Below are 25,380 nucleotides of genomic sequence, written 5' to 3'. Positions count from 1 at the left end.
ATAGAGGTAAATCCTATAAATCGCTACTTGTCCTAGAGTTCTGCATGGATTGTAACCAAATTTGGCTAGAAATGCATCCTTGGGGGAAGGAGAACAGAAAATTGTATAAATTTTGGCTCTGACCCCCCGGGGGCAGGAGGAGCGGGGCCCAATAGGGGAAATAGATGTAAATCCTATAAATCGCTAATAGCCATATAGTTCTGCTTGGATTTTAACCAAATTTGGCCCAGAAACATCCTTGGGGTTAACAGAATTTGTATAAATTTTAGGCTTTGACACCCTTGAGCAGAAAGAGTGGGGCCCAATAGGGGAATTAGAGGTAAATATTCAAATTCCTTCAGAAAAGAAACAATGAACTTGTATTCAGAACATTCCTAGGCATTTCAAACCATGTGAGCGATACAGGCCCTCTGGGCCTCTTGTTTAATTATGTACAACTTGAATAAAGGAGAAAAAACAGATTGAACAACATATTCACATACGGTTATATATGGGTTAAGAATGTTCCTGGTTCAATATTTCTAAAATATAATATTTTAAATTGTAAATGGAACTATAGGCATACTAAAATAACACATGTAGGTATAGGCCTAACATATTATTACTAAAAGGCCCGCTACCTCTCCGAAAGGGCTCTTTATTCTTAAAATTGGAAAGTAAAACGAGATTGATAAGTTTGTAGATTTGCAAAAGTTATTAGCGTTCTGTTAATACTTCAATTGGCAACACATTCTGATTGGGACGTGGTGAAGTAATATATCAATAACCTTTCTGGACATAGTTCCATCAGGGCGACGAAGCACTATATGTAGCAGCCCATCTCCATTATTGTTTGTTTCACAGGGATCACAATGGCTGTTTTTTCGTGGATCTTCTTTATATTTCTTGAGCAGAATTTCAAGAATCTCGATATTCCCTTCAAGTGCAAATGCAAAGGCGCACAATAATTAGTCAATTATCAAATGACATACAAATTGATGAAGAAATTGCAGATAACTTTAACATTTTTTTTACCAATATTGTCAAAGAGTATATCTCTGATAATGAATCAAAACATTTACCTGATAGTCTAAGTACTATAAAAGCTTTTGTATCTAGACACCTACCTTTAGACACTGTATACGATATACCAGAAATCTCATTATCTTTTGTTTCCAAGTTTCTGTCCAGTATTGACTGTACTAAAGCTACAGGACTAGATGGTATATCCGCCAAATGTTTAAAAAATATCAGCTACTGTCATTGCTGAACCTATTACCTCATTGTTAAATATGTGTATAATTAAAAATGTATTTCCCGATCAACTTAAACATGCTAAAGTCAATCCTATCTACAAAAAAAGTGAAAAAAGTAGTGTCACCAACTATAGACCTATTTCAATCCTGCCATTATTATCAAAGATTTTAGAAAAACATGTGCACTCTACCTTCTATGATTTTTTTAACAAAATTCAACCTTATTATTGAAAACCAGTCTGGATTTAGGAGTAACCATTCATGTCAAACTGCTCTTACAGCATTATCTAATAGATGGTATGAGGAAATTGATAAAGGAAACCTCATTGGTGTTATGTATATTGTTAACCACAATATATTACTACAGATATTGAAAATATACGGTTGTTCAGACAGTACTACCAAGTTTTTTTACATCGTACCTGTCCAATCGTTTTCAGACTGTATGTTTTAAATCATCGCTTAGCGACCTATGTGAAATTTTAACTGGCGTACCACAGGGTTCGATTATTGGTCCCATGATGTTTTTATTATATGTAAACGATATGCCTCTCCATTGTAAACAATGTGAAGCTTTTATGTATGCTGATGACACATCCATGCAAGTAGCAGACAAGAAAACTGATGTTATTGAGTCTTGTCTACAATCTGACTTTGTAAATGTTAAAAGTTGGTGTGAAACTAACAAAATGGTCATTAACACTGAAAAAACAAAGTTATGTTACATTATAAAAGTTGGTGTGAAACTAACAAAATGGTCATTAACACTGAAAAAACAAAGTTATGTTACATTATATATATGTAATAGGAAGTAAACAGAAACAACAAAGGGTTTCAAATGAGATTAATATATTCTGTGATGTATCTGACAACAACAGTAAGTTAGAAAATGTCAAACATGAAAAATTACTTGGTGTTTGTATTGATGATACCCTTACTTGGGATAAACATGCCCAAGTTGTTAAAAAAAAGGTCAATTTAAAAATTCATCAATTATGTCGTATGAAGATTTTTTTACCAATTTCTTCTAGAATTACGTTTTTTAATTGTTTCATTTTACCTTACCTTGATTATTGTTCAAATGTTTGGGGACATTGTATCCAGCTGTACATAAGCAAACTTGAACGAATACAAAAGAGAATTCTTCGTATTATTTTAGACAAAGATTGTACCGTATCAGGTGAGGAAATTCACTGTGAATTAAAATGGCTACCTTTTAGCAAAAGAGTAAAATATAATGAGTGCATTCTTATGTTTAAAGTTATTAACAAATTATGTCCTAATTATTTAGATTGTAACAATTTAGTATCCAATATTCATGAAAAGAAGACTAGATCAGCCACTTCAGGGAAATACTTATTACCTAGATTTAAAACAGAAAAATTTAAGAGCTCATTTAAGCATAGTGGACCATCACTATGGAATTATCTACCCGAAAGTGTTTCTAAAAATACAAAACTCTCCAAATTCAAATACGAATGCAAAAAACACTTCCTACATGTATCCCAATAATCACAGTTTCATTTGCCTCTTAATACCTATTTTAATAAACCCAGCACTTTTTGTTCTTTTATCGTCTTAGTAAACTATCGTTAATTAATCAAACAAAATCAATTTTAACACATGCTATAATAGCATATATTCTGTCAATTTTTATTCTTTTGTCATATTGGCATATATGTATATTAGACACTAATTCATTAAGATGTGTTTTTATTTTTCCGTATATTTATGCACCATGAGCTTTATGAGTGCCTTTTTAAATTTTACTATTTTCTGTGATAATCTGACTGTGATATCCATTATAATAATACATGCAACGCTGTAATATGTATTGTCTATGATATATTCCATGTTGTAAATATTGTATATTTTTATGTCGACCACTTGGAAGACGAGTCTCTGACTCAAAGTGTTATCGACTCTAAATAAAGTCTATTATTATTATTATTATTACAAGCTAACCGATACTTACATTATATATATAATTGGCTTCTTAGGTAAAATATGTTTTTCGTTTAAATATCACATACAGTGTATATAACAATAATGACAATAAAAAAGCTTACCTAATATATATATAATATATATAATTCATTTTTCACAAAAAATAATACGGGCATCCACTTGAAACATCATGATATACACGTGCATATCAAAAGGTCTCCAATACTTTCAAATGACATACGTATCAAATTACTTGTAAACGTTTCTGTCATAATTTGCGTGCCCCTGTGTTTTGGCTGAGGTGATCAAGATTGAATTTTACGGTCTCGGAAAAGCAGTTGAGACTGCTTGTTTTACACATGTTCATGGAAATTTAACTGTCGAAAACAGATATATCTAGAATTAATATCCCAGGAAAAGTTACATAATATAAGACCACGATCGAGAGCGTCGTGGGTAGCGATATGCCAAGGTCGTCTCCTTGCAGGCGTGTACGGGACTCGCAAATTATTTAGTCTAGATGAAATAAATGATTATTCTAATTACTGGTTTATGTAAATAATGAATGTACTTGCAATATTTCCAACGTTGGACATTTTTTTTTTGCTATAATTAATATCGCTTCTGCTATCGTTTGTGCGATGAGATGAGATGAGGAGTTTTGCATCTCTGTTTTCCCTGTCGACAACAAAATAAAACTTGTATTGTAAGATATATAGCGACCGGTATTCTGTTTATCCTGCAACTTTTTTCATTATACATACAGAAGATGGTAATCAAAACGAAAGCAAATTGCCTGTTATTTACACAGAATGTCCATTCCGGTTATTGTGACGTCACTGTTTGGCGGGATTGACTGCCGTTTCATTCATTCCTACTAAAGGTGACGTCACTGGAATGTTCGGGATCAAGTCAACAATTTTAGAAATTGAATCAAACGAAAGAAATTAAACATTTATTTACTGACATCGTAATATTTTCCTATTGCAACTATTACAGGAAATTCTTATTATCCGATATTGGGTTTTGTGCCCGACTAATGTCGATATTAGAGCTAAAAATGCATTGTTTCTTGATATTATTCCGCTTCTTCTGTTGACTTTAAATTCGTAAAATGAACTTAACCCGCGAAGGGCGTCAGAACGCTTGTTTTCAACGTGAATAAACACCGTAGTGATAAAGACCTTCCAAGTGAAAATTTGCATCAGGGAAATAGGGACACAAAAAGACGGTTTTCTCAAAAGGTAAGTAAGTTACACTACATTAATTTTGCTGGAACACTTAAAAAATCGTTCTGATTTCAGAACAATTGGAATTATGAAGATACCTCTTACAGTATTTTTATTATTATTATTATATATAATGTAAGTTAACAAGCTAGCCGATATTTACATAATATATAACTCATTTTTCACAATTTTCAGTCATGTGGACATGACGTACATAGGAATTATTTTACATAATAATTTGCGTGCCCTTGTGCTTGGGCTGAGGTGACCAATATTACATTTCACGGTCCCAGAATAGCAGTTGAGATGGGTTGTTTTTATCTTGTACATACTTTCCTTCCACATATTCATAATTCTAAATATAACTGTTGAAGACAGATATATCTGGATCAAATTATCGATGAAAAGTTATAATACATATGTATAAGACCACGATCGAGTGTATTATGGGTACGATAGGCCTAGGACGTCTCCTTGCAGACGGTATATGGAATTTTCAAATTATTATTTGCCTAGATGAAATAAATTATTTGTTTTAATGTCCAGAAGACAGGAGTCATCTCGTCTTTCCGTGTCAACACCAAAATAAAACTAACAGGTCTATTCAAGGACACGTCCTTGGCCTAGCTACTGTAAGATACTGACCGTGTATATATCCGATGTAAATCCTCAGATCTATAATTATTTATTCTGTAGTAATAGAGCTACATGTACATTTGTACATGTAGCCCTCGCCAGATATTGTGAATAATTTGAATAGGCATGATTGCATGATATATTAAACAAAAAAAAGAAAAAAAAAATTGCCGCTGGTGGTGAGAATCGAAAGATCAGAAGATCTGCACGTTAACACTAAGCCAGATTTCTGCTTTTTTATATACAGTGATTTTTTTTATAAGAAGCAGATAACATTGTTATTTTTTGATGATGTATGATTGAGTAATTCCTAATTGTAAAGATAACAATTTGTAAATGTAATGGGCATGTAGCTGTTGTTTCAACATGAAGAAAAGTGAAAAAATTATAATAACACATTGATCACAAATCACAAAGTTTTTTGTTGTTCTTTAATATACCTGGTATACGATAATCTTTGGGTTTTTTTCTGAAATACTCGAACGTCGGTGAAGACACCCTCTGAGAGGAATGAGTTAGATTTCCCGAGACGAAGCACAGGCTCGTGTTACGTTGATACGGAGAAAACGACAGTTTTTATTTTATACCATGGAATATCAAAGTTATATGCAATGAGAAATTGTACAATACAATCTTTTTTAGATTATATCTTTCTACTGCGTATGCATCGTAAAATTCTACTAAGTTGCATGAAAATACAATGCACAGTCGAGGTCGGGAACAGATCCGATTTGATGCATTCAACTCAAATATAAAAAAAATGAATGCTATTGCCGAAATTTTTTGGCTAAAGATAGTCTTAAGTCTTCAAGGATCGCTTCTTTTTTAATGAATAAGAAAAAAAAACGAAAAAATCTCGATAATTGCTCGCAACCCAGTGGTGTAATGTATGCCTAATCTAGCATATTAAAACAACCAACATGGCTGAGGTCCAGCATCATTTATTATCCAAACGAGGCTCACCAGCACGTGACATAATAACAGGGACACACTACTAACCGGATTAGGACCGATTAAGATATACATGACAAGTGGTACCGCGATTTTTTTAAACACAATGTCAAACATATTCAATTCAAATAATGTTTCAGAAGCATGTTAATGATGTTTTTGTGCAATATTTCATGAATTTCATCTACTAAACGAAGCACTGTATCCACAAACGCTGTAAGATTTACATTGTAGTCTACGCAGGCTTACTGTTTCTTTTTCTTTTTGTCAAAGTGACGTTTAAATAATGAAATGTTTCAAGATAAAGTAACACTATTATTTTAAACAATGTTAAGCTGTATACTAGTGAGTGCAAATTGCCACCATAATACCACAAATGAATGCTTATTCAAATCCTTCAAAACGTCAGCTTGCAAGGTCGAATCACCCGGGCTCATAGAGGACAAAAAAGAGACGTCATTGGAATGTTCGGGATCAAATCGTCAAATTTAGAAATGGTAATCAGAATAAAGAAATTAATCATTTATTTACTCATATCGCAATATTTTCATATCGAGTTCTATGCCTGGTTAATCTCGATATTAGTGCTGAAAATATCTGGTTTATTGATATTGTTCCGCTACTTTTGTTGAGTTTGAATTCGCAAATTCGAAGGGCGTCAAAACGCTTGTTTTCAACCGGAATCAACACTGTAGTGATAAAGACCTTCCAAGTGAATTTTTGCATCGGGGGAACATGGACATAAAAAAACTGATTTTCCCAAAAAGTAAGAAAAATAAAATACATTAATTTTGCAGGAACACTAAAAAAATCATTCTGATTTCGGAACACTTGGAATTATGAAGATACCTCTAACAGTATTTTTATTATTATTAGTATATATTATGTAATCTATTTAGATAAATATATTTTCTTTACCAACAGAAGTTAAAATCTTGTACAAAAACGGCATCCCATTAACTTAATGTTTTTATTTCTGGAAAATTGAAAAACAGTCACTAACCTGTTTCTAGAGCGATCGATGTAGAAGCATGAATAGGGGTGTCACCAATGGATAACGTCACATGTTTGGGATGAGCACCCCTCGAAAGCAGCAATGGTATAATTCCATAATGACCACTTCTTATACATGCTTGAATACAACCTTTTCCTTCTGTAGAATGGAAACGATAATATCACTGACATGGGTATAACACCAATTCCACATGTGACTGCCATTAACTCTATTTGATGTTTGGCACAAACTCTTGACACTAATAAAATGCGAAAAAATCCAAATGAGAGTGCTTAATAGTTACCTTCGGGTAGTGAAACTCCTATCTTCAATAAATCTTCAATCAAATGTTCCAGCCTTTTTGTACTTTTCCTAAATTTTGAATCTAGTATAACAGATTCCAAACGAAGAACGTTCACTGTTTCTACAAGCGCTGTTTTAGAATCATGTCGTTTTCGATGACTTTTGATAATACTGAGGGCACAAGTCCATTTCTTGTCATCCAGAAGAAGATATAAGATCCTATTCAGATAATTCTCCGGGATATGAACCAGGCATATGCAAAAATCTATCAAAAATAAAGTAAATACTGTAAGTATGTTAAAGAAAAACTGAACGAAAATATATTATGGAATGCATGCCATACACTACTGCAGTCAACCCTGTCTATAACGACGATTTCACCGCTAAAGAGAAATGGATTTTATAGCCAAGATAATTTTATATACTGATTAAGTTGTGCAGAAATTAAACTGTTGGTAGCCTAAAAAGTTGCCTTATTATGAAGGTGGTCTTTATACAGAAGTAGTCACTATAACAGGGTTAACTGTACTGAATGACATCCAAAGATATATAGAAATCCAGTAATTTATGGTTTTCTTACTTCAACTTTCTATTAACAGCTAGTTCATGTAAGGACGTTCCAATTTTGTTGGTGGAGAAAAGCCGAGTACCCAAAGGAAAACCACCAACTAACGGTAAGTACCTGGCAACTGTTCCAGATGGGATTCAAACTCGTATCCCAGAGGTGGAGGGCTTGTGTTAATATGTCAGGAAATCTGAACCACTCGGCCACAGCGGCCTCTTATCTAGTAACTAAGTCGGTCCATAATTCAATCGCACAAACAAAGAACAATATCGACATTAATTATATGGTTTCTCTAATTAAATTATACTTGAATTAATTAATTACAATTTCCAAACACCAAAGATATTTTCGAAAAAAAACTTCTTTAATTACAAACCAGATGAATACTATAATTGTAAACAAAACGTTTGATGTAATTGCTATTTTAGGAGGTAGCGGTTGAAGAACAATGCATAGGGTTTTGTTACCTTTTCCAAATCAAAATTGCATAAAGTTTGCAAATATTCTTCATTTTCTGCGTACACAGACGTTAACGTATTTGTTCTGTGGCAGCCATGGGAGTTGTAATCAATTTAACATTCATACCGTTTCAGGTAATGCGATTCTAACCAATGAAGGTGTATTTAAAAATAAATTAATATACATATTATTCTGTCAAACAGGCCTTCATTTGGACTGACTGATTGTGCCTGCTTATAAATATTTAAACACGATCATAATTTATGGATAAAGCATTTAATAAACATGAGTAGGTGAATAGCTTTTTATAAATTATAATTTTGGAAAATAATGTATAAAACATGAACACACAGTCTCTATAGTCAGATAGATGTACCTTACACACGGTATGTAAATAATATTACATCATCTACACATAAGAGGCATATCTAGTATTTTCATTCACTCTATTGTGGGTACAAAGATAACTTTTAGTGTGATAATGAGGACACATCAATACTTAAAACAAACATAAAAACGCTCCACCACCGACAGAGAATAAACAATAATTTTCATTTGGACAAAGATTGATGTTTAATAGCGTATAAATATATATGTATAATTAACAAAATAAATACATTTACTATTATTTATGTTGCTATTATTGTCTATGCATTCAGTACCCCTTTCCAATGCAAATAATTATTTCAAATATATTCAAATTTATTCTGAAGTACAATATGAAGCTCAAACTTTTCGATGTTGCTAATAGTGACAAGTAAGTAACTTTTGTTACGGCTCTTATTTTAATAACTGTCGGCTGTGTTGTATGTTTAAGTTAACACGAAGGCATTGGACAGTCAAACGGGAAATTGAAGATAATAAACAAGCTTCAAACTTACCTTGGTCCACAGTGTCATCCAAGTGTTGACAGATTAAAGTTATGGAATCATTAGCATAACCATCGGTGGACAGAAGGCAAGCCTTTTGTAAGCATCGCCCTAAAATCTCAAAACCTTTCTTCTTCTGTCTAAGGTCTACTAACCACGACTTGCCTTCATTAAACAGTTCTTTCACTTCCTATTAATAGAAAGTAATTTCGATAAATTCTTTGTCGCAACACCAAAGACTACAATGAATGAATGAAAGTTTCAGCTGATTAGTCTTATGAATATTCAAATAAAGGTTATATTTTTCAATCACGTACCTTGTGAATATGTTTAAGATTATCCGATTGGCTGTCCTTTGAACGTTCCAATTTGTTTTTCACGTGCTCAATTTGGTGTAATCGGTCATGTGTAGTAGTTGTTTGTGTACAAACTTCACGAGCCATATGAGTTTCATCATAATTTTCACTATTAGGCGTGTTCGGCATCAAATTTGCCTCCATGTCACAAACTTTATACGTTTTGGGAAGAATAGCTTGCTGTGACTTTCTATCATGAGTTTGTTCACAACCTTCCTTATCGAATTTCTTGATAATTATATCCTCCAACAAAACTGGACCAACTTCCCACGTCAAAACTTCATTCTCGTATAACTCTCCTGAAATTGATACACTAAACTTTGTTTTGGGAACTCCATCTTGCTTTAAGTTTGATATGACATCTATTTTATTTATTTTCTGGTCGTTATCATCTGATTTATTTTTCATTGTCATTCTCATTTGGTGAAGTTCTGGTGCCGGAGAATAACTGTGTCTGTCAAAGTTGTCCTCAGTTTCAAGTCCTGTTGTCATCGGCCCATTCTCAGAATTCTCGAAATTTTTATTCTCGATCAAAGTATCACTACTAAATAACGACTGAACATGAGGGAAAAAATCCCAGTCCTTATCACCATTCGGGTCATTCATTTTTGTGGATTTGGTTATAGTGTGTTCAGTCCACATAGCATATTCGTCTCCTGATAACATCTCGGAACACTGGTCATTTTCGACAGAATGCTGCTTGAAAGGCTGTGTTTGTACTTCAGACATACCATCTTCGTTTCTAGCATGATTTTGTGAAACGTGATCCTCATCGTCCATACCAATAACATTTTTTTTAAGTTGTTCTTCTATGCTACCCGCCGGATGTCTTGTTATGATGTGAGGTTTGACCTCCGGCATTAGGTCGTCATCGTTTATGCCTAGATTTTCTGAAACATTTTCCTCGTCGTCTATATCAGTTTGTTCTTGCTCAACTGGTTGCACTGTGGTATCACCGTCATGAACAATTTCTACACCAGCTTTAACTTTAGATTTCGATTCATCACTGGTGCATGACTGATAGTCTGGAGGCCAACTTCTTTTCTGGGATTGCTTCAAGGCATTGTCGTCGACGTGATGAATTTCTTCGTCATGTTCCGATTTGTTCGGAACAGGTTTAACTTGGAGATGACTGTCTACTATGAAATCCTCAGATCTGCCTTGTGATTGGCTTTCAGTTTGTCCGTGTCCTACCTGCATAGGAGAAAGCATGAGTTGGTCATCATCTCCTTCCTTAATCCGACCACTTCCCTGTAGTTGGTCAACGTTTTCAAAGGAACAATCGTCCGGGACCTCATCTGTAATAAGAGAGTTCGCTAGTGGCTTTGTGTTATTATTGGTCCCATATTCCGTCTGCTCTTCTATTACGTTGGTATGGTCAGCTGATGTCTCCTGTTCAAGATCACCTTCCTTGCTGTTTTCAATATCGTCGGCTTTCTCCGCCAGCATTTCTATAATAAGATAACCTCACAACATTAACATGTATTACAAATGCCTTATTACCTACTTGCTATAATTATTGTTTTTTTAATCATTAATGATCATGCTTTGACACCAAATATGTTCGCAACGACATCAATTCGCATTTCCCTGGCTTTAGACGACTTCAATAAAGGCAACTTTCTTTGGTAGAGCTATATGAAGTTAAATTGACCAAATTTTAAAGAGTACACCAAAATTTGCGGCGCGTACACATGTAATCAAATGAAAATTATGGCAATAAGTCAGTTACCATCAAACGTACATTCGTATAAATAATAGGGGCATCAAACAAAAACATCGAATGTTAATATAGCACCAAGATTTTTTTTTTTCATTCAAACCAACAGTTAGTTAGTGTTTACAGTATCGTATATAACTTACTGGCACAAACTGCTCGGTAATCTTTGTAACATTGAAGAACATGATTCTCAGATCTTGAAACATAATCGACTGCAGTCTTCCCTTCTGAATTCTTTAGTGTTTCATCAACTCCAGCTTCAGCCAGTAACTTCATTACGTCCAGGCGAATAAAGGGCGAACATTTAGGATATTGTGCTGCTAGGTGGAGGGCAGTGTTTCCAAGACAATCCAGCAACTCATTGAGTTCTCCTTGACGCAGGGTACTTTCTAGCACATATTGTAAAAGGCCAATCTCACCTAGAGTTTTGTTAAAAAGATCAAATATATGGATATAAGTAGGGTTTCCTCTGGTTTTTTGTTTTAAATTCCTTTTTTCATTTTCAATAGCTTATGACATACAAATTTGGAATAAACAATAAGTTACTCAACCGATTGTCATTTTTAAATAAATATAATCAGGGAATATCATTTCAGCAATGAACGCTTATATCACCACGACATTTAGTTGGGAGAGGGTAAAATTGCGTTTGTTAATTATGATTACAAAGCATATACCTGTGACAAGCGTCATCCTGACCACGACATGGACGTACGTATCACCCGAATGTGACGTCATTGTGTTGTAATCGCTGCCATGACGTAGAAGACACTTGATGAGGTCCAATATCCATACCTCTTTCGACACTGTGTCTACGTCACAAAGCGGCCTTAGATTCACCCGCACGTTTGACTGGTATGGGATTACTTTCATCAGTTGTAAGAATGCAGTATGTGCTTCGCTGAACAATTTTACCTTCGTTAGGTCGTAAGCTACAGAAGCCCAGGTGGCGCTTGAAATATTTTTGATGATATCTAGCCTTCCTGTTTTAATATTACATATTGATTAAAATAGTATATGGTTCAATGACGGTTAAAAGTATACAATCTACATGCATATCACTTCAATTTATAGAACAAATCTAAACGAATTATTGATAAACAGTTCCATCATTATACCATTTTCTTAAAGTTCCAATAGATATATCTAGCTGAAAAAAAGTTAAAATACATTTGATCGGATTATGATATTTTTGTAGATGCAGTAAACATGTATGTATACCAAGTATATTTTAATGGTTTTTTAGTAACTGAGGTAAAACATTTGTAAAAACTGTATGCTTCGTTTATTGCCTTAGGCATGTTATGATCGATACAGAACGGAAAAAAAATCACGATCCGTTGTCGTGAGAAAGACGTCGTGTACTCAAGTGGCGGTCTCGGCAACGATGTTACAACAATGTCGGTTAACTCCAGTTTAAAAGCGAGATCCACCTGAGCTATTTTCAATTCATTCAATATTTTTATCAAATGTTTTTGAATAGTTACCGTTCATCATGATTTTTATTCAGTATTATTTCTGTATGATTTACAAAATGATATGTTTTTGTTGATTCTTCTGAATCATGACCATCAATTTTTTTTACATATTTCGATATATAGCCATATGTTTTCATCTAAGCATGCATAATGAATTAAAACAAGAACTATAGTACATAAATTCTCTGTTGCAACTAATGCTTATAAGGCTTCATACAATTTTTGCCTGTCAATTTGAAAGGTTTTCATTAAACCTGATGGTTTTCTGCAGATTACCAATGAAAAAAATGTCAAAATTTTCATTCAGTTATGGCACATGCAAGTATAAACCGTTCGGCGAAAAATTGTTACTGGATAGTTACTGTTATGTTCAATGTTTTAACAGTCTTTTATTGTTGTTAGCTGGTTGTTCTTTATGGTCGTCTTTTTGTTTTTTTGTGTTTCTTGTCGACATGTTATTCATTGTACAATGTAGCGTAGAGATGCATTCTAATTTAAGCCATTGTGGGCATTTTGCTTAACAACATTGTCAAAACTATTAATAAATTAATGTCAAGACATAAGTTTAGTCATTAAAAACAACATACAAATACTAAAATTACTTCATTATCAAAATGTTATAAATAACTTTTTTTGAAATATAAATCGCACACATACAACTCATTTTTCAATGCAGGGATTAGAATGGTTTTGTTTATAATGTGTATTTAAGATAACGAAAACTTACCCCTATCCCTTCTACTACAATGTTGAACCAATACTTCTATCAAAATCTCTTGTCGTTTTTCTTCCAAACAGCAAAGTTCCAAAGCAGCTGAGAAGGCCTGGATACCTTCCTCGTACATAGTCAGCGACATAAACGATCTCCCCATCAGCCAATGTGCCTAAGAGTACAAAGGGAACGAAAAAATAGTAAAATTACCACAATCAAAAATCAAAGATAATCACGTAATTCTTCATTTGAGTACTCAAATTGAATGAGCCTAAGTCATTTAAAGATTTTCATCATATTTAAGATTCTCGAGACTTCATTTTCTAGCTTCCAGTGCATCGTCATTTTGAAAGCGTATTTAAAAAATGCGAGTCGCAATCGCATTAGATAGGTTGCCTAATAAAGAGGTAAACTATACACGGATTATGTCGGGTGAACCGAGATGGAGACGTATTAGACAATTCTCTGTATTCCAGGTGTTACTATATCTGTAAATTGTAATGATTTTTAGGACAAAATAATCAAAAATACACATGCCTACAAAGTCTTCATTTTAAGGTGTTTTTTTACTCAAAAGATAAACCAACACGTTTATCAACATTTATTGCTATTTGTCTTCCAAACTGTAAAGTTCCAATGCAGTTGTGATGGCCTTGATACCTTCCTCGTACATAGTAAGCGACATAAACGCTGTCCCTATCAGCCAATCTGTTGAAAGGGATATAATGTAAAAGAAAAGAAAAAAACCTGTCTAACATATGAAATATTGGACTGTCTGGGGCGTCAATATCATAAACAGTGTAAGGTTTATACCCTACTTAAAACACACACCCATTTGTGTCAATAGAAGATAGTGTAACTGTCTATTAAGTAGGTTAATTGGCCATGGAGTGTACTAATGCGACAGAGGAAGGTTTATAATATAGCTCACCTAGCGTCAATACAATGGTATGCAACACGCGGAAACGATTAATAAATAATATAAGCCAATAAAGCCTATCTGAGAGCGCAGCAGTGATTCCATCCCTTTGTTTGTTCAGGCGATCGATGTCATGTGTTTTGTTCTTATTGCTTATTGTGTGCATTGACTTACTGTACTGCTAGAAACCATTTTTATATCAGAATCATAGCCTTGCTGAATTAGTGGTATTGAGTTTATAACAAGAAAAACAATATTAAGCATAGAATACTTCTACTTCAACTGTGTGCAAAATATATCCGGGATTAACCACAAATCTGCGAAGTTCTTTATGTGCATAGCCAATGTGATGCAAGGAACATATTGTCACATTTATATAGATCCAATGGATATTTCGTGTCGGAATGTGTATGTTACATTCATTGACTGGTAAAGGCAGCATATTGGGCACTGATAGGCATGTTGTAGGTGAGGTCTGTGGTTTATTTTGGATATTGTTCTACCAGAGCAATGGATTGCATTCATACTGTATTTTAATGCTTGCGACAGAATAAAGCAATTTTTACAAACAGTACTAGGATAATAAGGAAAATGAATGACGAAGCACCTCAACGATTTCTAGGATAACATCAAAAATAATTAATGAGTAAGCTGTGATCACATGGAAAAATGAACGAGGAAGATCATTGACAGCTCTACTTATTGCCCTTGAGTTGACAGTTGACCCCGTGAGGAACGCTCTGGATTCTGTCATCTAGTAGAGACAAACCACAGTGTATATTGTGTTCAGGATTTAATAAATTGGTTTGCAAAATGCTTACTTTGTATGAATCCCTTTTCCATTTGATGGCGTCCAAAGCATTGTCCAAGGCTTTTCCCGGATTCAGTAGCTGTATGTATTGCTCCGCCATTCTTTCGTATAGTACATGTCTTTCTGTGTGTTCCTCCATTGGCGTTTCTGGTACATACATGTATTGGTATTATACATCAAAATATAACAGCAATCACATACTTTACGAAAGGCGTATAGTGATGCCTTACAAATTTATAATTAACATGATAACAATTAATACATTATAACATAGAAATAGGATATTATTAATAACATATTGATTAAATGTAGTTATCACTACGTCGTTATATAAACAATTACTGTCATCATTATTCCAAACGGTAATACATGAAGTCGTCTCTACTTCCGAGAGGTGGCGTGGTATTCCGCCATATTACAGAGTGATTTACTAACCATTTAGGTAATAAACTATCCATGAACAAATGATTTTTATAGATTCCTATTCATGAAACTGTTTTCTTTGTTTGTATAGTGTTTTTGTATTTTTATGTATTGTGTAAGTAATTTTTTTTTATCTACATAGCTGCTAAGAAAATGAAAATTGGTTTATTTCCCCTTACCAGTGCTTTTTTAACGAATCAAGATGTCAAAATTTCATTTTACAATTATATACAATTATTTACAATCATATATAGCTCTATTTTTCAAAGAATTAAAGAAATACAATTAAAAGTTTTCAAAACTACGCATTCAAATATATCAATTCATCGAAAAAAATTGAGTTTTTTCCTTAGGTTTTGCATATCGTCTCAGCATGCTGTTTTTATTTGATAGTTAAGTACATAATGTAGTGTATGTCTTGTCATATTTGTATATGTCTAATGTATTTGTATTTATGTGATATATTTAAAAAAAATGGATAAATGTAAAAATGAAAATTATAAAATAAAAAGGTTTGTGATTAATGTCTTCCGTATTTGAAGTAGTTTCCCACATAGCAAATTCATTTGAGAATATGCTGGTAGTAAATGACGATTAAATGATCGCCAGCTGTCAATAAAAACGCAATTTTGCATCCTTATTGTGTACGCTACGATGTTAGATACACGTGCGTTTACGAGTATGAGGCGTGAATATATTGCACATGTCGATCGATTAAATACATATATATAACGAATAACGGATAACCTTTGTACTTATGTTCTTTGTTCTATTAATATTCTTTCAGACATTCCGTTGGTTTCCTTGCATTTATATATACCCTGAATTATTTCTATTAGTCAAATGTAAAATGTATCACTTGTTGGGACAATTTGTACATCAGTTATGGCAAAAATCATGTTAGTTAAAATATAAACATATAGTTTAACTGTTCCTAGACAAAATGATTTGACAAAATGCAAATATGCCGCATACATAAGAGGCATTACACTGACCTGTATACAAAGGAGAGGAGTCCGCCATGATGGCTTCGGAAGCCTTATGGTCAACACTACCCCATTGTGGACCTGTTACTTCATTCTGTTAAATAAAAAAACACAACTTCAAATCTCACAGGCGCATACAAGGGAACTGTGGTATGAAAACGGATAATTACTATAACAGCAAACGGACGAACTTCATTGCGTTCCTTGTAACAGATTTTCATCAGCAAGCATATTGTTATAAAAACCCTCGAGTAGCACGTTTCCTATTTCATTTGTATTTATCTACTATCATTTAAGGATTGGTTTTCAACTTTGTTGCTTGCATTGACTGATGAAGAAAGTTTATCTCGTGCAAATGAAGTGAACTGCGAAGCAGTTCATGTAACATTTGCACGAGATTAACTTTCTCCATCAGTCAATGCAAGCAAAACAATTGATGATCAATCCTTATATTTACGTTAACCAATTTAAAATTCCCGCCGTTGAAAAAAGTCGAATAATACGTAATCGGTATAACATTATTATATAAATGTCAAACATTATACCAGTTATCGAACATGTATGTACAGCTACGGAACAGCCGCCAGTCAGTTCTTCTCGTCACCAAGGCAACACAAAATATAGTTCCGAAAATAGCTTCATTCTTTGTGCGTTATTACGATTAAAAACGGCGATTTTGAAATATTGTTTTATGTACACGAATTAATAACTTAAATCTTATCAAATAACATTCTTAGCCAAATACAAAAAATGCTGCGCGGTACTAGCAGTGCAGTTTTAATTAATGTGTAATCCAGTTGCTCGATTTAGCAGGGATCCGGTTTCGAAGATAATGACGATTGTGGTGTATAATCACCCTTTTTAAAAGTCCACTGTAATTATTGTTGAATGTAACTGAATGTTTTTTCCGTCTGGTAACTTATTTGTAGCTAACATTTAAATATTCATTAACTAAACCTGTTGTGAAATCCAACCCCTGTGTCTATGGTATGCGATGCAGTCCAATAACCATGTTTTCGGGGCTCAATAAAACGTGGCATTGAAATGTGGCATTTAGTCGCAGATCGCAGATCACTGTGTTATTCTTTAAATGTGATAACTTCGCTGTCAATTAGAGTTTTGGTATTAAACTTCTGTATAAAGTAAGTAGAGAAACATCGATTACAACAACCTTTTAATGCCTTGGGTTTAGGCACTAACGAAATCGTATCGTTGATAATACACGTTAGGCCTCATATCACTGAAATCAGCTTGTTCGCTATTTGAGCGTTTTTTTCGTTTTCTATCGTTTCTAAGCTTACAAGTATGTCATTGTGGACATATATTGTACACATTATCGTAACGATGTGCGTTCGAAAAAGCCTAATTGCAATGAGTGGTAAACCTCACTGCGTTTTGTATGTTCAGCATTTTTCCGGGGGCTTGAGCCTAATTCAGCGTTTCACCAAGTACGTGTAAAATATATGTATCATTGTATGACTGAATTTTTTTTATATCTCTTCATTAAGAGTTTCTGTCTATTTAAAAATGAGAAAAAAAGTTTACATCCTTAATCAAATCTGCTCAACTAGGTGTTTGCGTTTACTTGTATAACGTTAGACGATCGACGATTGTCCAAATAAGTCAAAACCTAAGGAAGTTGCAGTGTTATATAAGACTTTTCATATGTGGTATGACGGATAGAAGTATTCTACTCAGGGCCACAAAATATGAAACCCCAGGCTTGTGATCCCGGCGATAGAATAGTCCTATCCTTCATATCCACATATAGAGTATAGCTCGACGATTCCATTACAATATTGCAATGATGATATCTGGTGAGAGATTCTCCAGTATATCATTGTAACCTAGGTGATGTAACAGCTGAGTATCATTTATTGCTATTTAAACAATGCGCAATACTTCGAATCCAAATGAGTAATTCTATTATTCCCAATTATCATTTTTACCATACCGGATATGTTTAAAGATGGCTAAAATAGGTTTTACCTGATGCCAAATCCAATTGCATTTTACGATAAAACTTGATGAATATGAAAAATCCCAGCCCGCCATTTCGAAAATTTCGAAAAATATATATGGAACAAATTGCCATATTTTGAGAGCTATATTTCCGCCATTTTTCTATATAACCCAATTAAAATCAATGACTTTTGAAGACAAAAGTTCGTACAACATAGGTATTAAAAATCAACACTGTACATACAGGTTTAAAGGTGCTGAAACGTCAACCGCAAGGACAAATAAAAATTTCGATTTTTGATGTCCTATATCTCCGCCATTTTAAATCATATGACCTTGCAATTGTTCATTTTATAAGCTTGAGATCATGTTCTTTCAAATGCACCCTTCAAAACATTTCTATGGTAAAGTTAATTTTTGACCTTTGTTTGAACTCATTTGACCCTCTAGCGAACTCTTGACCTAGACATAATCTCTGATAACATGTAGTAAGAAAAAAGTTCAATATCGCGATCTACCTAAATAACGAAACGCACACGTTGAACAACGTACGGTTATGAAGTTATAAACGTTTAAAGTATGTTCGAAAAAAGTCGTTTTTTACGTCTGTGACCTTGTAAAAAATCGATCGTACGTTTCTAGAACCCATGTACGTACATAACGTGTCTAAAATTGAGTTTCGTACCTTGTTTGGTTCGTGAGATATGCTGCTAACAAGAATTGTGGAAATAAGAAGAAAAAACCCAGAAAAACAATAAGAAAAACCAGAACAATAACAATAGGGATTTCCATCAGTAAATAGAAATCCCTAATTAATCATCATTTATAGCATCAATTTTGTACCATTCAACTAGATAGATAAACTAAGAAAATCTACTGCGGAGGACTAAATTAAGAAGGCGTTGTGTGTGATTTTCGGGAATACACAAGATCTGAACCAAGATCAAAACGAAATAGTTCTAAGTAAACATCGGAAAACATCACTGATTGCGTAATTGTACACATCGATTATCGGTATGACAATTATTATACATGTGTGTTTTATTATTTTATACCTTCAATTAGGGTGTGAAAGTAACAAAACAGCATTTAATTTTCATCGCGGATTCTTATTATTGTTTTGATGTGCTCAGGCTTGCTTAGCGTACCTATGATTGCTAATTCATCGAGAAAAATAGTAATTTTGTTGAAGCTGTGACGTCACGAGTCTGTGTTGCATAAGTAGCCATGCTCGTGCTGTATTAGCCTTGTGAGACACGAGTGTATTGCATGATACAACAAGCCATTATTACACCCTTAGATATGAGAGAACAAATTTTCTCTTATACCTACAGGCGTAATACTGACTGTTCTTGGGGAATAAACGCATGTCGCATGAGGCTGTTCTGCATGGCTACTCATGCAATACAGACTCGTGACGTTACAGCGTCAACAAAAACTACTATTTTATCGGTATAATTTGAATATATATTTTCAGAGACTACGTTGGGTTTAGTAAGATACAAATAACGGGATTTGCGTTGAAAATATCACGCAATTTTAAAGTATAGAGAATTGATTCGCGGGGGTTTCGAGTTTATTTCAAAATGGCGAATACTCATAATAGTAAAATTGCAATAAAACGTCGAGATACGAGAAAAATACACTTTCATGAGTGGTTATGACGGATAATCTGTTCTATCATCGGGATCACAAAATATAAGCCTCGGGTTGTATAACATTTTGTAACGCTCGGGTAGAATATTCCTATCCTTCATATCCACATATGAAAGAGTCTTATAGTCTTTTACAAGTGTAACAGTGTGTATTGACTCGGCTGTTGTTTAATTTACAACTGTCGACTGTACAACAGATATGATCAAGGTACTTTGACATGATTGAACAGCCAAGAATAGAAACCGTTCCAATTATTCAACTGGTGATTATATATCAGGTATCATTGGACGTGATCTGATACGACATGATTGATCAGCCATTATACAAACCATTCAGACGTCGTATGTACTATTATATATATTAGTTATGTAGTATACAGTATATCATAGATCAAACTATAGATAATGAACAAACTGACATGTACATTTTACAGAGCACGTATACAGGTATACATGATTTTTTTTTTTAATTTGAATGTAATGCAACAGTAATTGTATATTCTTAAAGGTGCATATTTTTTTAAATGTATCTGAGCTTAATAATTTTATAGGGTCCCAAAAGTTATTCGCTACACAAAATGGCACAACAGTAAAATTATCCGTCTTTGTCACATATGGTTAAAGGAAATATTACATTTATTTGGGATTAAAGTTCTTAGATGTAACGGGTCGCGACCAGTTACCATGATTTTTTTGAGGTTTTTCAAGGATTTTGTCAAAACTAACGCACAGAAGGTGTTGAAAATAGACATGAATTATCTTTATTCCAAGATACGTCAGTAAACATAGTCATTGTTTAATTTTGATACTATGTTTTTTGACCAGGCGCTAATTATTTTCACCGCTAATTGGTACATTTAACGATACCTACAGGACCAATTACTATGATTTCAAAATATAAAGGAAATGCGCTTTTTAAAACCTGTTCACTGCACCAAAGCTTAGAATGTCTTTCAATAAAGCGACCTACACCTATTTTCATATACTTTAGTGGAATACTATTATCATAATGCATGGTTATTTTGGGATCCAGTGACTGATCGAAAGCATCACGGAAAAAAAGGACTGTCTAAAGTTGCGTTCGATAAGTGACCGGGGAATCACTAAAAACAAGATTCAGCTCTGGGCTGGAGTAAACTTAGACAAACAAAGGTGTAGACGACCTAAAACTTACAGAAATTCAATAAATAAATATAAACTTATTTAGTTTGAAAAAGTAAACACCAGACGTATGCACCAGGTAAAAACTACCTTCTGTTTTACGATCCTATCCATCCATGCCCGATCGGTAACTTGCCCATGATTTTGCATAAATGACCTACTTTGATACAGACGATTTTTGAAAACGATTGACAAACAAAATAAATGATGATCTTGAAATTTCAGGAATAATATGCAAGTAAGTCATGATTTCAAACTATCCCCCGCTTGATTTAATGTTACAAACTTTAAATTTCGAATGGAAAAAAGTAGATTATTTTGCAATATCGGTTGCAAACGAACATTTTTTTGTTAAATGAACACTTGCATTGCAACTGTAATTTAGCTGTTCAAAAATTCCAAAATATTGTGCGGGAGATAGGGCTTGCGCAATAATCACGGTAACTGGTCGCAACCCAGTACTTTCAGCTTCCGCACATAACCTTAACGGAACATTATCTTTCTTTATCACATACGGTTAAAGGAAATATAACATTTATTTGGAATTGAAGTCCATAGATGTACTTTCAGTTTATGTACCTTACCTTAGGGCAGAATTGTCCTTCTTTGTCACATACGGTTATAGTAAATATTACATTAACTTGGGATTAAAATTCCGTTTTAGGTCGTAAATGTAAATCAGCTGCTGTTATCATTGTTATTAATAATTTTTTTATTTCCGTTATGGAAGAATCGTAGTGGGCCTCTAAAACAAGATATTTCTAACACAATACGGAGTTTATCTCTAACCCTATCAAGTTTTGAATCATTTGTTAACATATCTGATTTACTAGTCAAGCATTTATACATATAGTAAGGATATTGCTACAAACGTAAAAACATTAGTATAGTGTGTTTCAAGATCTTAATGTCGAAATCAGCTGTGTTAAGTTAAGCTATAGTAAACTGCTTTTTATTCAATTTACCCTTGCTTTCATAACGCACAATGCACTTCCTATTCTGGTTTTCTAGATCGAATCCTACGTGGATTAGTTACCAGGTACTGACCATAAGTTTGTCGTTGGCTTCAAGTGCTCTGATTTCCCACCGTTCATAGTCACGTCATTAAGTGACCATGAATGTTAATAAGACTAAAATTATACAGATTATAATCCAGATCTACTTTCTAGATTTAATGACCCATGAAACTTGTTATAACGTCTTTTTTCTCGTAATAACGATTTTTGAAAATCCTAATAACGTAATAACGACTTTTTAAACTACCAGGACGATTCATTTTTTTGTAATAACTACTTTATTTCTCATTATAGCGACTTTTGAAACTTGCAAATTTGTAATGCCAAGTAATGTTCTGGATACAGGTTCATTGTTTCTTTTCTGAAGGAATTTGAATATTTACCTCTAATTCCCCTATTGGGCGCCACCCCTCCTGCCCCCAGGGGACAGAGCCAAAATTTATACAAGTTCTGTTCCCCTTCCCCCAAGAATGTTTGTGGCCAAACTTGATCACAATGCATGCAGAACTCTAGGACAAGAAGCAATTTATAGAATTTACCTCTAATTCCCTTATTGATCCCCTCCCCTCTTGCCCCCGGGGGGTCAGAGCCAAACTTTATACGAGCTCTTTTTCCCTTCCCCCAATAATGTTTGTGGCCAAATTTGGTTACGATCCATGCAGAACTCTAGGACGAGTAGCGGTTAATAGGATTAACCTCTAATTCCCCTATTTGGCCCCGCCCCTCCTGCCCCCGGGGGCTCAGAGCCAAAATTTATACAAGTTCTGTTCCCCTTCCCCCAAGGATGTTTGTGGCAAAATTTGGTTACAATCCATTCAGAACTCTATGACTAGTATCGATTTAAAGGAAACGTTGACGGACAGACGGACCTTCGGGGCAGGTGAGCTAAAAATTCAACGTGCATCGGCTTTCGTAAATGTGAACATGAATGATAAACAATATTATTTTAGTTTTCACACTGTTGATATTTGAGTTAGTAGAAAATGTGATGAAAAAATACTTACATAGCGTTGACATGTACTGTATAAATCACACACGCTCGCCCCACTTTACCGAATAGGCTAGAGAAAACACTCCTATCGAGGGTCGAAGTCTATCCAGCAGCCCTTCATTGGATGATAGTGAAACTATAGTTGTACTTATGATAATCTTACTTCAGGTATTAGTTCATTAACATTTTTATCTACCTGTATAAACCTCCTTCTTAGGTATAGTCATGGACAACACAACAATACCCCTGCTTGATTCGTCAAGTCACTCTATTTAAAGAAAAAGTGCGCCGGCTAATACCGGTATCTTGTTTTTAAATATGCAATATATTATTAAATCGACCATTACTAACTGAATAACAATCACTTATTCATTACCAAACATAGAAAACCACGCACATGCGTCGACTACTCAATCGCTTTTAATTTGTCAAATATAATATTAATATAATTAATGTTAATCATAACATAATTATAACCAAATTAGAATGTCATGCTATTTATTAGATCAACTTAAATTCAGTCTTTGATTATGTTTGATGCAAAAATCAAAATGTTACTGAGGCTTTGAAGAACTGTCCGCCATAATGGAATACGCCGGTTATGCTTTTTTTGCCAGATCGCCCGGTCGTCTCCCGGTCACCGCTTTTCACAGCGAATCGAGCAGGGTTATTATAATACAATACCCAGTACTAGACAAAATCGAAAGCGAAAGTAAATATATGTAATTTCGGAGAAATGATCTTTTATATTATGGTTTTGGCGATATGACACATTTAAAAGGCTTGGATTATATTTCATCACATAATCCGCCTGATATCCAGTGATTATTGCAGTTAGGCTCTGGTGTACCAAAACCTTCATAAAAAAATCCAGAGGTCAAGAAAAGACTGTTTTATGTTAGTGTGTGATAATTCATTGAAGAATATAACATATTCAGAAAATTGATCAATATGTAGATATTTTTAATTTAAATATTTGAAATGGATTGAAGTTATGTCTTTATCGTTGTTTATCCCATTTTATCGATCCGACCGGGAGTATTTCATCTTCTATTTTTTTAAGTCCTTTCTCCATGGTTACATACCGGAAGTTGAGCACTATGACCTACTCTATCACACCAAATCATCGGCTTCTCCATCAAATGATGTTTTTTTCTCTATGCAGACACATAAGTTTTTTTCATATTCTAGTTTTTATCTATTTTCTTTTTATAAACGTAAATATAATCATTGGTTATACATTCGTGTGTAACATACATTATGTGTTCTAGCATGTCTATCGCACAATTGGCTATGCTAGAACACTGAATGTATGTTACACAACAATGATCTGACGTTAGTAAACAATAACGTGGCGTCAGTTTTAGAGGACGTCGTGACAAAATGGCGGCCTCCGCTGAGTTTTACAACAAATTTTGACGTTGAGATTCTAAAAAATGTCGGCTGGTGTAGTAATGTGATAAAAGGTACATTTCTATATACAGAACGTTTCAAGGAGCTGCGTTGAACGGTTTTGAAGTTACTGCCAAAAAAAACCAAAACGAAACAGTAATTTGGTATTTTGACTAAGTTTCCATGGTAACAGAAAACGACAGGCCCATGGGCCTAAACGGTCATCTGACTATTAGTACAATACAACTTAGTTGTTTAAAGATTTTAGCCTATTTACCTCTGTGACCTTGATTGAAGATCAAGGTTATTCATTTGAACAAACTTAGTTGCTATTCATCCCAGCATGTCACAGGCCCAATATTAGGTCTCTAGGCCTCTTATTTATTCACAAGAAATTATTTAAAGATATTAGCCATTTTGACCCCTGTGACCTTGAATGAAGTTTAAGGTCCTTCATTTGAAGAAACTTGGTAGCCCTTCAACCCAGTATGATTCAGGTCCAATATGAGTATCCTGGGCCTTTTGGTTCTTGAGAAGAAGTCGCTTGCAGATTTTAGCCTATTTGACCCCAGTGACACTGAATGAAGGTCAAGGTCCTTCATTTGAACAA

At 34.0% G+C, this 25,380-nt stretch overlaps 2 protein-coding genes across 2 annotated transcripts in view; both read right to left on the bottom strand.

Moving 5' to 3' along the window:
* Positions 1-25,380, bottom strand: part of LOC138308597 (TPR and ankyrin repeat-containing protein 1-like) — a 150,651-nt gene that overhangs the window by 24,210 nt on the left and 101,061 nt on the right.
* On the bottom strand, positions 708-23,635 carry LOC138309560 (uncharacterized). Its single transcript, XM_069250794.1, has 11 exons — positions 23,392-23,635; positions 16,603-16,687; positions 15,195-15,331; positions 13,470-13,626; positions 11,942-12,247; positions 11,408-11,683; positions 9,506-10,995; positions 9,201-9,378; positions 7,297-7,560; positions 7,002-7,151; positions 708-916 (listed from the first exon to the last, which is right to left on the bottom strand). The coding sequence occupies exons 2-11, from the start codon at positions 16,628-16,630 to the stop codon at positions 708-710; spliced, it is 3,195 nt and encodes a 1,064-aa protein (XP_069106895.1). The 5' UTR covers positions 16,631-16,687; positions 23,392-23,635.

The sequence above is a fragment of the Argopecten irradians genome, chromosome 15 (assembly GCF_041381155.1).
Source record: "Argopecten irradians isolate NY chromosome 15, Ai_NY, whole genome shotgun sequence".
Taxonomy (NCBI): Eukaryota; Metazoa; Mollusca; class Bivalvia; order Pectinida; family Pectinidae; genus Argopecten; species Argopecten irradians.
The sequence above is the reverse complement of the archived record's forward strand: the minus strand, read 5'-3'. Positions and strand labels throughout refer to the sequence as shown.

Bases quoted from the DNA above. Each gene is read 5' to 3' on its own strand.
- LOC138309560 (XM_069250794.1), bottom strand. From the start codon at position 16,630: ATGGCGGACTCCTCTCCTTTGTATACAG. The intron at 10,996-11,407 runs GTAAGTTATATA...ATCTTATTATAG, and splicing joins TTACCGAGCAGTTTGTGCCA to AAATGCTGGCGGAGAAAGCC. The intron at 917-7,001 runs GTTAGTGACTGT...TTGCACTTGAAG, and splicing joins ATCGATCGCTCTAGAAACAG to GGAATATCGAGATTCTTGAA.